The 14,591-nt window shown below is 44.5% G+C and overlaps 1 protein-coding gene across 5 annotated transcripts in view; it reads left to right on the top strand.

The window, feature by feature from the left end:
* The window catches only part of RBMS2 (RNA binding motif single stranded interacting protein 2), a 48,525-nt gene that overhangs the window by 23,186 nt on the left and 10,748 nt on the right, over positions 1 to 14,591 (top strand). For all 5 annotated transcript variants that reach the window (XM_037030019.1, XM_037030023.1, XM_037030020.1 and 2 more), the window contains 7 exons: positions 4,748 to 4,806; positions 5,657 to 5,748; positions 7,141 to 7,298; positions 11,680 to 11,759; positions 11,895 to 12,004; positions 12,334 to 12,380; positions 12,552 to 12,645. In XM_037030019.1, coding sequence (XP_036885914.1) covers positions 4,748 to 4,806; positions 5,657 to 5,748; positions 7,141 to 7,298; positions 11,680 to 11,759; positions 11,895 to 12,004; positions 12,334 to 12,380; positions 12,552 to 12,645 — 640 coding nt within the window. The remainder of the gene's footprint in view (positions 1 to 4,747; positions 4,807 to 5,656; positions 5,749 to 7,140; positions 7,299 to 11,679; positions 11,760 to 11,894; positions 12,005 to 12,333; positions 12,381 to 12,551; positions 12,646 to 14,591) is intronic.

The raw sequence follows: 14,591 nt of genomic DNA, 5'->3' as shown, positions 1-14,591 counted from the left end.
CCAGCAACTGGGTTGCCTGTCCCTGGTGAACACCTAAGGCTCTGCCCCTCTCTATGTAACAGGTGTATTAAGACAGAGAAAAAACGGCCCAAATGAAAGAACAGATCAAAGCTCCAGAAAAAAATACAACTAAGTAATGAAGAGATAGCTAAACTATCAGATGCACAGTTCAAAACACTGGTGATCAAAAGCTCATAGAACTGGTTGATTTTTGGTCACAAACTACATGAAAAAATGAAGGCTATGCTAAGTGAAATAAAGGAAAACGTATAGGGAACCAAGAGTGATGGGAAGGAAACTGGGACTCAAATCAACAGTATGGACCAGAAGGAAGAAAGAAACATCCAACCAGAAAAAAAATGAAGAAACAAGAATTCAAAAAAAAGAGAAGAGGCTTAGGAACCTCCAGGACATCTGTAAATGTTCTAACATCCGAATTGTAAGGGTACCAGAAGGGGAAAAGAAACAGCCATGAGTCGAAAACATATTTGAACAAATAATAAAGGAGAACTTCCCCAGTCTGGCAAAGGAAATAGACTTCCAGGAAGTTCAGGAAGCTCAGAGAGTCCCAAAGAAGGTGGACCCAAGGAGGAACACATCAAAACACATCATGATTACATTACTCAAGATTAAAATAAAGGAGAGAATCCTAGAAGCAGCAAGAGAAAAGAAGATAGTTACCTACAAAGGAGTGCCCATCAAACTTTCAGCTGGTTTCTCAAAAGAGACCTTGCAGGCAAGAAGGGGCTGGAAGGAAGTATTCCAAGTCATGAAATCCAAAAATTACATCCAAGATTGCTCTATCCAGCAAAGCTTTCATTTAGAATGGAAGGGCAGGTAAAGTGCTTCTCAGATAAGGTCAAGTTAAAGAAGTTCATCATCACCTGACTGTCATACAAGTTTAAGCTCTTATTATATGAAATGTTAAAGGGACTTATCTAAGAAAAAGTACATAAAAACATGTACAGTGAAACATCACAATTATTAACAACCACACCTAAAACAAAAACAAACTAAGCAAACTAGAACAGAAACAGAACCACAGAAATGGAGAACGCATGGAAGGTTATCAACAGGGGATTGAGGGAGAAAAGGTACAGAGAATAAGTAGCATAGATGGTAAATAGAAAATAGACAGGGGAGGGTAAGAATAGTATAAGAAATGTAGAAGCCAAAGAACATATACGTACAACCCATGGACATGAATAAAAAGGGGGGAATGTGGGTGGGAGGGCGGAGGGAAGTGAAGGGGGAAATGGGACAACCGTAATGACATAATCAATAAAATATATTAAAGAAATAGAATATTACCAACTCTTCAGAAGCCCACCTTGCAATTACTGTCTCTTCCCTATCCCCAAAAGTATCTTATTGAATATGATTAGTGCTACTATTAACTTGTACATGTCTTTTTTTAAAAAATATTTTATTCATTTATCTTTAGAGGGGAAGGGAAGGAGAGAGGAAGAGAAACATCAATGTATGGTTGCTTCTTGTGCATCCCCTGCTGGAAACTGGCCCCTGCTGGGAACTGGCCTGCAACCCAGGAATGTGCCCTGACTGGGAATTGAACCATGATTGTCTGTTCACAGGCCCGCGCTCAATCCACTGGGCTACACCAGCCAGGGCTAACTTGTACGTGTCTTGGTGCACATGTATACACATTTATGTTGGGCCATAGACCTAGGAGTAAAATTGCTGACTCGTAGGATGTGCATTTGTTCGGCTTTTGTGATACGCTAAACGATTTTCTGAAGTAGTCAAACTAATTCCAACTCCCACAACAATGTATTCCAGTTCCCGTGCTCCAGGTCCTGGAGGGCGGAACACGTTGCCCCCAAAATACAGCTGTATGAGGCATCAGCTGTACTCTATAAATCCCTTCCTCTCCTGATGTAGTGGGGTGCAAGTTCATATGCGTTCTTGCTAGCACCAGGCCACACAAACTCAATCTCTAAAGGCAAGGTGTACATGTCACACTGGTTCCTTTCCCTCAGTCTGCCTTGCTAGAAAGGTACTTAAATGGAACTTAGCGTAGGACTAGTAATGTTTTGGGGGACTGGAAATTGGCAGAAAGGTTGGTTGATGAGGGAAGAAAGAATCACATCAGTCTAGTTCCTTGATTTCTGCACCCTGTGTTTCTTGTTTTAAATTTTCAATATATTGTGCCTCAAAAATCCTCTTACTCCATAAGACAGAGAACACAATTCTATTTCACTGTACCTCTAGGCATTCCTTTTGCCCTTTCTGCAGACTCTGAAGGGATGAAAATGGTCAGGATAGGAGGGAAGTAAGGAGTCCAGAAGGGGACTGTGCAGAAGTGGGAATGAGGCCGGAAGCACAGGTGCTAGATGGGTGATGGCGAAAGGAGAGCAGGCGAGTCAGCCCTCGTGGATGCTTTGTGTGGGGAGTTAAACCTTTCTAGGAAGGGTGGTGTTCGTATCTCTAGAAGGACTTCCTGCCTTTGTCCCAGTTGTCTCTCTCTGGGTTGTAGGGGAAGCAAACGTGGCTGGAGCCTAAGCCCTGGTGGGCAGGAAGGAGAGCATGGAATCTGGGACTGGTTCTCTTGGAGGGGCTCCTCCTTCTGAGGAGGAAGCAGCAGCAGCGAGCAACTCAGCTGTTGCCAGCTGCCGTGGAAATTCTGAGCTCAAAGTCTCCGGCTGCTCCGACCACAGCAAGCTCCACCCTGGGGCCTTGCTAGGGATCGCAGCATGTGTGTCCTCTGGCCTAGTCTCACGCAGCTCTCCCTTTGCCTAAATTTGGGAAAGAATCCAAGAATGTAGCCCTGGAGGGCTAGGATGGCCACATTGCCGCCCTCACCCTCATTTTAATGTGTTCTTCTCCCAGCCTCCAGGGCATTGCTTAGCTTATTCTTTCTAATTCACTGTGTCACAGAAACCCCACTGAAAAAGCTAGTGAGAGGTCTCTGAGGAGTAAAGAAACGCATCGATCATCCTACGTTCTTGAGGGTTAGAAGAGGGAGAAAAAAATGCTTCCTTGGGGTATCAGTCTTAAATTCAGTCCCTGCAGAATGCTTTCAGTTAAATCTTATACTTCTAACTTTGTTAGTGGTATTTGTTCTGTCTCTCTAATATTTTCACCCTCCTGAAGTAGAATGTAGAGACGTTTTCTAGTGGACACTTCGGATATGATTCCTGACCCCGTGACACTTTACCGCTCAAGTTTGGGGAACTCCAAATGACTCTGCTGCCAAAGTGTGATTTTCAAAAAGTTGAGAAACCTGACTGTCATACAAGTTTAGGTGAACACATGCCGAAGATGCGCTCAACTCATTAGCGAGGGAACCAGCAGGATGGTAAAATGGGTTCACAGAGCGTTTGAGGGACTGGGCATTTATAGGTACAGGGAAAAGAATGTGTGATAAGGTAGCTTGGTTACAGGCAAAACTGGTTCATGTCCTAAAGAACGACAAAACCACAGTCTTTGGGATTATCTTTTCTATTGGATAGAAATTATTTACATTTCTACTGGGTAAGATGTACAAATTAATATGAATCTTCACAAAATCTGGGCCCTAGCCGGTAGTAAATAGTTAAGTGAAACAGAAACAGCCCACTGGATGAAATATACTTGGAATGGGCCTTTTAGACAATATTCCAGAACAACACTGAAAGGATATGCACTCCTCGTTTTGTCTCATTGTCAAGTTTTGGGTAATTTTTTTAAAAATTTTATTTATTTTTAGAGGGGAAGGGAAGGAGAGAGGGAGAAATATCAGTGTATGGTTGCCTCTGCCGGAAACACACAATGTACCGTGTGTCCCCTGCCAGGAACTGGCCTGCAACCCAGGTATGTGCCCTGACTGGGAATCGAACTGCGATCCTCTGGTTCGCAGGCCCGAGCTCAATCCACTGAGCTACACCAGCCAGGGCTGGGTAATTTTCTTAACACTGCTATTGTACCTGGTCTTGTGCCCACTCCCCTCCTAACACGCTTACATGCTTACATCTTGGCAATGAGAAATAGAAGTCTTAGAATACAGTACAGCAGGAGAGAGAGCCATTTGCAGTGGATTAAAGTTGAGGTCTCTTGAATATAGTAACAATAATAGCAGTTGAGAATTTTTCAGTGTTTACCACGTGGCAGACACTCGTGCTTAATATTCATGAACCCCTTTTCCATCCCCCACAATCCTATTTTGGTTTTACAGATGGCGAGGCTGAGGCACAAAAAGGTTAGATGACTTTCCCAAGATCACACATAGCTACAAAGTGTCAGAACCAGGATGTGAACAGAGGGAAGTTGGTTCAGGTTGACCTTCAATCAAGGGCTGTTAGAGGAGTAGGGATTGGATTGTCAGAGTAGGTTTTTGTAGGTGGAATGGTGTTTGTCCCAAAGAGGATCAGTAATATCAGGATTATTTTTAGTTCCTAAAGAACCCCAGCCCGAGCTCTGCCCTAACACCTTCAGCCATGTGTATGTCACCAAGATTCTCTCCCAAAAGGACAAGAGTGTCTGTCTTTCCACCTAGTATCTGCGTCTTATTTGGGGAGGAATAGAGACGCGTGTCGGACTGCCGTTACCTTATTTCTTGTAGGCACCTTTGTGGATTAGATTTGAATGGTAATCATGGCATTTTCAATTAATCTCTTCTTTGTGCTTATTATTAAGTTTTGGGTGGGACCAGTTGTCCTAGTGGGAGTGGAGGAAGAACGTGGGTTCATCCACATGTCGGTCTCTCAGTCCCTGCATCCGGAGCATCACTCTGCGTTTTCTTCTCCCTTAGATATGGCAAGATCGTCTCCACTAAGGCCATACTGGACAAGACCACAAACAAATGCAAAGGTGAGAAAACAGCTGCCCTGGGCGATGGGGAGCAGCTGAGAGTGAGCCCACCCTGGCCTCTGCCCTCACTGCTGCAAGTCCCCGTATGGAGGCCAGAGAGAAGTCTCACAGGTTTTCAGGCTTAAAAGACAAGCAGATATTTAGATTCTTTGGTGACCAGATAGCTAGAGTTGCAGTGCTGTTTGGGAGACCCGAGGCTAGAAGTCTGCAGAGTCTTGGAGTCTCCTGGGCTTACTTTGGGCCTCATGTTGCCCTGGATTGGATGGCGGACGTGGGTAGGTGAGATGATTTCTCCTTGGCAAAGCATCGTAATTGCTTTGGTGATGGTGGGGTGGGTGGCTGGGGAGGTATTATTTTGTGAGGATTCAAATAGCTTTGTTGGAGTGTTGGGTAGTTTGGGGTGGAGATGTAAGAGTGGGAAGGTAAGCAGGTTGGAGCAGGGAGAGGCTCCTTCCAGCAGGGCCCGGTTATCTGCAGCGAAGAGGCTGTCTCCTACATGCCTGGCATTTCTGGGCTGTGGCTAGAAAAGAGGAAGGGATTTTTTAGAAGTGGGGGGTGGTGCTGTGGGTTATTAGAAGAACCTAGTTCCTGAATCCTTAGATTTTTCTGAGAGGGAGGGAGAAAGGCAAGGACATCACAAGGACCTTATCACCCCTGGCATTCTTAGCTTTAAAGTGGACCGAGTCTCACAGGGTGGGGAGCACATGGACAGTCGTCCAGGACCTCTTCATTTCTGTCTCCCTACCACTTCCCTTACATGGGGCATAACTCTCCTCTGTCTCCTGGGAAGCCTGGGCCTCCCACCTCCCTCATCCCCCAACCTCCCAGTGATGCTGTCTCCCTGTTCCAGGCTATGGCTTTGTGGACTTCGACAGCCCCGCGGCCGCCCAGAAGGCCGTGACAGCGCTGAAGGCCAGTGGTGTGCAGGCACAGATGGCGAAGGTAAGGGCACGACCCCATGTCCTTTCCTCCCGGGGGCTCTGGTTAGCAACCAAGGTCCAGTTCCAAGGTCTCCAGAGGGTTTAACAAGGATGAAGTTGAAGGGCAAAGGCCAGTTGCAGTGCTCTTTGACTTTATCTGGCCACAGGGAGTGTGGGCTCCCATTCAGCAGCCCTTGGCTGCTAGAGGAAGATGGTATTCAAATCTGTGGCAGGTAGCTCTCAGCTCTTTCTCTCTTCAAGTATTATAAGCAGACAAGAGGGTCAAGAGGCTGCTTCCCTTCCCCTGTTGTTCCCCCAACCCCACCCTGGCCCCTCACTCCCCTACCAGACAGCTTGTGCTGATTTTGCCACATTGTCTGAAGAAGCCAGTCGTGCCACTCAGAGGTTCGGAACAATGCTCTCCACCTCCCAGCTCGGTTCCCTGGGGGGTGGGGGAGAGACACCACCGCAGGGAAGGAAACAGCCTCTTCTCAGACCTCGAGCTTTTATTTTCATCTAGATTACTAGGAATCCAGAGGCTTTTCTCTCCCTTCTCTCAGGTGGGATGGTCCCCTGGCCCTTCTGAGGTGATTGTGCACACTCTGCGTCGAGCTAAAGAGGCAGGTATCTGCCAGCTGCCTTTTCCTATAAAGGTTAAAGAAAACGGGAGCCCTAAAGGGAAAGGCAGAGAGGAATTAAGGTTGCTGGTGACCCACAGTCTAGGGCAGTCACTGCTTAAATTCTTAAAAATACAGCGATGAGATGTCACAGTCACTGTATGCATTCCGCCCTCTGGAAGGGCTCTCCCGCCTCTCCCGTACAGAAGATGCCTGGACAGTGGAGTTTCGGAGTCTCAGAGTTCCTCTGAGATTAGAGCTTTCAGGGCCCCCTGCTGACCCAGAGAGCTACCCCTGTGGCCCTGGTGCAGCCCCAGCCGTGGCCTTCCCTTTCTCCTCCCCTCTCTCCCCTCTTCCTGTGTTTCCCTCCGTCAGGGAGTGAACAGGCATTCCTACTCAGAGGAGTCTGCTGTGGCCGGAAGAAGGGGGAGGGAGGATTACTCAAAACAATCCAGCCAGGGAACGCGGCAGTCCAAGAGAATCCAGCCTCCGGGACAGGCTGCTGGGGGGAGGAGGGAGTGCTGCTCTGCCTAGTTCTTAAAGAAACAGATGAAACTTTGTCAATGACTTGTATTATGGGCTTGTACAGTGCTAGTAATATTAAACATGCTTATTGTTCGTTTTGCCTGGATTCAATATACAACCCATGATAGTGGGACTCAGTGTTTTAACAAATCATTAAGATTCTCTTTGTGGGGGACTCTTCCTGCTCCCTCTTTTCTGAGATATCATTTTGCACTGATGGTGGGAGAGGGATAAGAGGTGTGAACTTCATTTTCTCTCCTTTATTTCCATAGCAACAGGAACAGGACCCCACAAATCTATACATATCAAATCTCCCGCTGTCAATGGATGAGCAAGAACTGGAGGGAATGCTGAAGCCCTTTGGCCAAGTTGTCTCCACTCGAATCCTCCGGGACACCAGTGGAGCCAGCAGAGGGGTTGGCTTTGCAAGGTGAGGGATGCCAAGAATGGGAAATGATGACATCAGTGAAGAACGTCACTTAGAGCCCTGGCCAGGTAGCTAAGCTGGTTAGAGCGTTGTCCCAATATGTCAAGGTTGGGGTTTGATCCTCAGTCAGGGCACAGACAGGCATCAACCAGTGAGAGCATCAATAAATGGAACAACAAATCAATGTTTTTTTCTTTCTCTCTCAAATCAGTAAATTAAAAATTTTTTTTAAATGGCCCTTAGAAGGTCACAGAAAAATCCTGCCCGCCACCCCCCCGCCCCCGCAAGGACCAAGCTATTGGCCAAAAGTATATGACAGTAGATCAAAAGTTCATTTGATTATAGGCCACAATACTCACAAATCCATTTGCTCCCCCAAGCCTTTATTTTCCCGACTACGTCATGCTACTCTAGCCCTAGCTCCTTTTGATGCACAACCAACCAGAATAAAGCGATTCTGTATCTTATAGTTTACAGAGTAGTTTCTCATCCTGTTCTCCCATTTAATCATTACTCCAACCCTGTGCAATATTAATCTTCCATTTTGTAGATAAGAGAACCGAATTTCCCAAAATGACGTGATTTGCCTAAGGTGTCACACGAGTGGGTGGTGGAAGCAAAGCCCTAATCCTTCTGGCTTCAACATTAGTCAAGATGAAGTGGACGATCGGATCTACCTCTTCAGATTCGTTGAGAGACTTAGATTCTAGAACCAACTCTGCCACTAACTGTCCATGTGATAGGAGACCTCCAGGAACCTTAGTTTACTCTTTGGGTTGATGTCGGCACATGCTTTTCTTGTGTTCTGGAGAGCTGCGGAGCGCCCCGCCCGGGTGCTGTCCTCTGAGCTTGGGTGTCCTCGCTGTTGTGGAACTTCAGCTGGCCCGTCCCACTTAAGAAATGGTTATGCTTCTATTTACCTTAAGATTTTGTTTGAAAGGAAATTCCGTTGTTTGAAATTCTAAGTTTGAAAACTACTGGACTAATAATGCCCGTTTGTTTCTTAATGTCTTGTCTGGTCCGAGAGCACTCCCCCACTCGGGAGTGTTTTGGGCCTTGCAAATAAGGAATAGGGCTTCTCAAGCCAGCCCAGCCTTGGTAGTGCCACCTGCTGGCGACCCCAAGTATAACTAGAGAAGTTCCCAGGCTTGTGGTCCTCAGACATTTTTGCTCCCGCTCTCTCTCTGAGAGCGCGGAGAGGTTCCCAACCTGGTTCAGATCAGATCGTGGCACTGCAGTTGTCCTATTAATTTTTTTCCCCAAGACCAAAAAACCTCTAAAACCCTTAATAGGTCAATTTATTAAGTAATTAAATGGTCTAAACAACTCAAAAAGTGCTCATATCTCAACAAGTTTGTGCCTATTTGAGAATATACATTGAAAGAGAAAATATTTTTATTTCACCCTTAAATAACTATCCGTGCTAACGGCCGTGTGCCTGTCGGAGACCGGAGACCGCACAACTCTTTCGACCTCTGGATCGGAAGATCTTCCACCCTCATCTCCTGTTACACACTTGTTGTCTTAGGGTACTTGCTTTTGTCATAGCAACCGCTGAAAAATAGCTTTGCAAAAATACATTATCAAAAGGGTTGTTGAGTGAGCTACACAGTATCCAACAGACGTTGTTGTATTTTCTTCAGAAAGTCAGAGTGTTCCTTGTGCTTCTGCAGGTACCCGGCAACGACCGGGGTGTCTCAGAGCCCAGTCTGGGAACTGTGACTTTGAAGACTTGAAAAAGCAATGAAATCTCTTGTGTGTTTCTACGTTAATAACCACAGATATTTTCTTCATATGTTTAGATTCTTTTTAAAAAGATTGTATTTATTTTCTTTTAGAGAGAGGGGAAGGGAGGTAGAAAGAGAGGGAGAGAAACATCAGTGTGTGGTGACCTCTCGGTTTGCAGGCCCTCACTCAACCCAATGAGCCATGCCAGCCAGGGTGACTTAGATTCTTGCTAGGTATGATTTCCAGCAAATTATAAACATTGACATTTTAAATCAAACTCACACCATTTTTCAATATATCCAGATGAGACCTAAATGTCCTAGCAATCTGATACACAAAATCACCCATTTTGAAAATACATAGGGCATTTTTTAATAGTTATAACCCTTACATCTTTCTTACAAAGTTTCTTTTTTCTTCTTGAGCTTGTGTGTTTATTTTGATAGTATTATATTCTAGTGTAAAACATTTTTATAGTTGCAAGCCTTTTTGTGGATCATCCTGTCATACTTCTCTGCAATAAAAATATGTGTATGTTAATTTTTTCCCAGTGGCCTGAGGCTCTATATGTATTAACCCATAGGAAAATCCTCTTTATGATTTTTAGTTCACAGTTGCCCCAAACAACATAAATATATTTAAATATTTACACAAAGTTTTTTTTATTGGAAATGCTTCTCCTATGACATGAATAAGTTTAAGTTTTATTGTTTAGATTTTTCTAATTAGAGCATGTAGCCATCAGTGAATGTTGTTTATTGCTGTAACAAGACTTGGTTAATACCAGTTTCGTTCCTGTTTTTTTGTTTCCATGCTGAGAAACTTTGTTCACATAAATAAGTAGACAGGACTGGAAAGAATTTTGTTAAAATAAGAATTTTTTTAAAGACTTTATTTATTTATTTTAGAGAGAGGGGAAGGGAGGGAGAGAAATACCAATGTGTGGTTGCCTCTCAGGTGGCCCCCCGACTAAGGACTTGGCCTGCAACCCAGACATGTGCCCTGACTGGGAATCAAACCAGCGACCCTTTGCTTTGCAGCCTGTGCTCAATCCACTGAGCTACACCAGCCAGGCCTAAAATAAGAATTTATTTAATTCTTTTGAATTATTTGCCAAGAACCAGGGTAATCTATCATGAAAATTGATTTTTTATATGTCATTTGACACCTTGTTAAGTCCTCCAGCTTCTGTTGGAAGGAAGAATCAGGACCATCTAACTTACAAAAAGATTCATAATTCCGTTGGTCTTCTCTGCTTGCGTGGTGTTTTGGGATGAGTGGGAAGTAAATGAGGAGGGTGGCTGTGAGAGGGGACTTTGGCTTTGATCGTTGATCGGGACCAATGCCCCAGATAGATGAGTTTTAGGAAAGAGTTTAGGATGAAGTTGAGGTTCTCAAAGTGATTCTCTTGACACTTTGTGTCTGTTCACCCCTTTGACTAAGGAGTAGGAGTAACCCGGCTACAAACTTCTGCTCCAGGATACCGATCATGTCGTTTTCTCTAAAAAGTTCCATTTGAGGCCCTTTCTGGTGACTGCCTTCATAGGGATGGTTTATATTTTTAGTGGTTATTGGCACAGAAAATATACTGAGACCTACTTGAAATATGGAAAGAGAGGAGGATACTGTACTTTGTATTACATAGACCCTTATACTTTTTTAAAAAGAGATTTTATTTATTTACTTTTAGAGAAGGGAAGGGAGGGAGAAAGAAAGGGAGAGAAACATCAATGTGTGGTTGCCTCTTGCACACCCCGCACTGGGGACCTGGCCGGCAACCCAGGCATGTGCCCTGACTGGGAATCGAACTGGCGACACTTTAGCTTGCAGGTCTGTGCTCAGTCCACTGAGCCACACCAGCCAGGGCTAAACTCTTACACTTTTAAAACACATTTATGTAGATTAACTTTTTGATCTGTACAATCCTGTGTAGTAGAGTAGACGATAATTTCTCTAAAGTGGAAATGAAGAATGAGTTTCCAAAGGGTTTTTGTGCATGTCCTAACTCAGAGCTCTGGGACCTGAGCAGAAGCTGGAGTCTAGGTTTTCTGACTTTCTGACTTTCCACTCAGGCCTCTTTTCCCAAGAAGAAACTTTAACTCAGTATTTCCCAACCTTGTTTTTCTACCACTGTGGACCATATAAACCCCATCTTATGACTGTTTCCTCCTACAGACTCATGGAATCTTAATGATGTTATAGTAGCTAATTAGACCTTGGTAAATAACCAGAAGCAAAAAATAAATATTGACAAATTCTTAGCTTGTGTAGTTTTGTCAGAGTGAGGGAACGATTTCCATTAGGAATTTTGTAGTAAAAAGTACTGTTAACAGCCTCTAGTTATTGTATTTTTATTTATGAACCAGACACATCACTAGTCCCACCCATAAGTATCTTCTTTGGAATATGTGTTCATAGCTTAAAGACCTACATTATTCCTTTCAGGGCCCCTATAGGAGCCAGCCGAGAGAACCTTCATTACCAGCTGGGGTTGCCTCTTCAGAATATCTTGAATTTGTGTGGAGGAAACTCTGTGTTCCTATAGGCACAACTTTTGGAGGATTTGTGGGGCTGGGAACTCAGGGCATTCTTTTTGAATATAGGGAGAGCACAAATCCTGAAGAAGCTAGAGCCTAACGCCTCTTGTGCTCCTTAGGATGGAGTCCACAGAGAAGTGTGAAGCCATCATCACCCACTTTAATGGAAAATATATTAAGACACCCCCTGGAGTACCAGGTGAGGCATCTGGGAATCAGGCTGAGAGGGCCATAGGTTGTTACTCCCAGTGAAGACTCTGGAGGAGTTTTGCATGAGTGTGACCGGGCTAAGTGAGGTGGGACTCAGCTGCCTGTCTGCTTTCTCTCTTGGTAGCCCCATCTGATCCGTTGCTTTGCAAATTTGCTGATGGTGGTCCAAAGAAACGACAGAGTCAAGGAAAATTTGTGCAGAATGGACGGGCCTGGCCAAGGAATGGAGACATGGTAAGAGGACTTCTGAGGAGATAGGAGTACTGTGGATAGATAGTAAAACGGGATGGGAATTGCCACGGCCCGATTTCTGTGAACTTAGGTGGCAAGCTTGGGAGCTGCAGTTTGCAACTGAGAGAAGCTGGCTACTTAACATGCTGCTCACTGTGGGTCTGGAGTGGGTGGGATTTTGCAGCCTGCACACCCAGAAAAAACTTGAAACAGCTTGTTCAGATTTTATTTTAATCAGCTGAACCAAATACTTCCCCACCTTTGACATCCTGCATTTGCTCCTGTTCTTATCCGAGAGCTTACAGTATGAATACTGTGTTCTTTCCTTATAGGGTGGTATGGCCTTGACCTATGACCCCACTACAGCTCTTCCGAATGGGTAAGGGTGTTTTAGATAACCAGGCCGGCTGCAGATGACAGCAGCCTTTGTCCAGGCACTTGGATGTTTCATCTTGATCTTTAAACAGCACTTAATGGGTGGCCATGTCTGTCCATGGGGGGCCCTTTCTGATTTCCTGTGACTCTGTACTGATGAGGTTCCTTCCTACAGGTTTTACCCAGCTCCTTATAATGTCGCCCCCAACAGGATGCTTGCTCAGTCCGCACTCTCCCCGTATCTTCCATCTCCTGTGTCTTCGTATCAGGTACGCTTGTGCCCAAAAAGGGTGTGCTGGTTTTCCCCATCACTGTGTTTTAAGTAAAGGAGTATAAGGCTGGAAACTACTTGTTTGTTTTCCTTTTGTGTATACCACACACAGATCACTGCAGGAGAGCGTAACATGTGGCCACACCCCACTTACGTAGACTGTTGTAGGAGCACCCTCTTTCTCTCTGCCCACCGCCCCCACAAGTAAATCCCTATCAATTCACTACTGTTTTCAATGTCTTTCTTCATGTGCATATATACATATGTATATAGTTTTTGGAAGTTATTGTTCAGGTTACCAAAAAGTTGACCATACTAAATGTATTTTTCATACTTTGCTCTTCTCACTTAACAGCACCTTAAACCAGTGGTTCTCCAAGTGTAGGCCCTGGGCCAGTGGTGTCAGCATCCCCTGGGAATTTTTAGAAACACAAATTCTTGGACTCCACCCCAGATCTACAGAATTAGATGCTGGTGATGGTCCCAGAAGTCTGAGTGATTCTCAGGAGCCCGTGGGTGATTCTGACACAGCAAATGTTGGGCTCTCTGTTCTCATTATTTCCTTTTTCAGTGGTTGCATAGTAGATCATGCTGGAGAGATACCAGAATTCTTTTTCTTTAAATTAAAAAAAATTTGTTGATTGATTTTAGAGAGAGAGAGGAAGGGAGAGAGAGGAAGAGAAAGAAACATCGATTTGTTGTTCCACGTGTTTTGGCATCCGTCGGTTGATCCCTGCCTGTCCCTGACCAGGGGATGGACCCAGAACTTTGGTGTGTGAGGTTGATGCTCTAACCAACTGAGCTACCCAGTCGGGGCCAGAATTCTTCATCTGTACCCCAGTGAAGGTCATTTGCTTGGATTTCAGTGTTTTTCTGGCATAAATAAGGCTTCAGTAAATTTTCTTATGCAGTAAACATCCTCGTGCCTCTATCCTTGCCTATATAAGTACTTATATTTCTGGTGCCTGGTGTCCGAGGGGTGCAATTATAGTTTGAATTTATGGACTGTGGAGTTTTATAAATGTTGCCAGATTGCTTCTCACAAAGGCTGTGTCAATCCACGTTTCCACTAGTAACGTGTGAGAGCAGCTGCTTCCCTCCAGCCGTAGGTGACATTGCTCTTCAAATCCTTCCCACCTTCACGGGTGTAAAGTGCACTGTGACTTCAATTTGCGCTTCCCTGACTGCAGCTTAGTTGAAGCATTTCCAGTGTTTGTCATATTTTGATTTGCTGTTCTCTGATTGCTTTTCATATGCTTGGCCCAGTTTTCTGTTTGGTTTTGTAAATTATAAGTATCGATCCTCTGAATGTTGTCTTTGTTACAAATGTTTTTTTCCAATTTTTTGTCTACTGACTTTGTGGTCCTCAAACTTTACCTGTGCACCAGAGTCACTTGAAGAGCTAGTTATACCCAGGTTCCCAGGCACCACACCGAGACTTTTGGATTCCATAAGTCTAGAGTAGGAGGCAAGAATTTGTATTTCTAGCAAGTTCTCAGGTGCTGCTGCTGCTGCTGCTGTTGCTTGTTGAAGGACCGTACATTGGGAATCACCGGCTTTTGCCATGCCAGAGTTTGAAATTTGTATATAGTTATAGATATCTGCTTTTTTACTTATAACTTTTGAATTTCTTGTCTTAATTCAAAAGATCTTCCTAGTCCCTGTATGGTGCATATGGTCTTCAAGATTACTTCATTGTTTTATATGTAAATGTGTAATCATCAGAAATTTGTTTTTGTATATGGCAGAAAGTAGGTGTCATATTATATTTTCTTTCAAAATGTTAACCAGTTGTCCTAGAACCAAATTATTAAATAATCCATTCTTGCCCTGGCTGGTATAGCTCAGTGGATTGAGCATGGGCCTGCGAACCAGACAATCGTGGTTCGATTCCCAGCCAGGGCACATGCCTGGGTTGCAGGCCAGTTCTCAGCAGGGGACCCA

This window comes from Sturnira hondurensis, unplaced genomic scaffold, assembly GCF_014824575.4.
Source record: "Sturnira hondurensis isolate 20B ecotype Veracruz unplaced genomic scaffold, ASM1482457v3 Scaffold0020601, whole genome shotgun sequence".
Classification (NCBI taxonomy): Eukaryota; Metazoa; Chordata; class Mammalia; order Chiroptera; family Phyllostomidae; genus Sturnira; species Sturnira hondurensis.
Note: the sequence above shows the minus strand (reverse complement) of the source record. Positions and strands in the feature narration are given on the sequence as shown.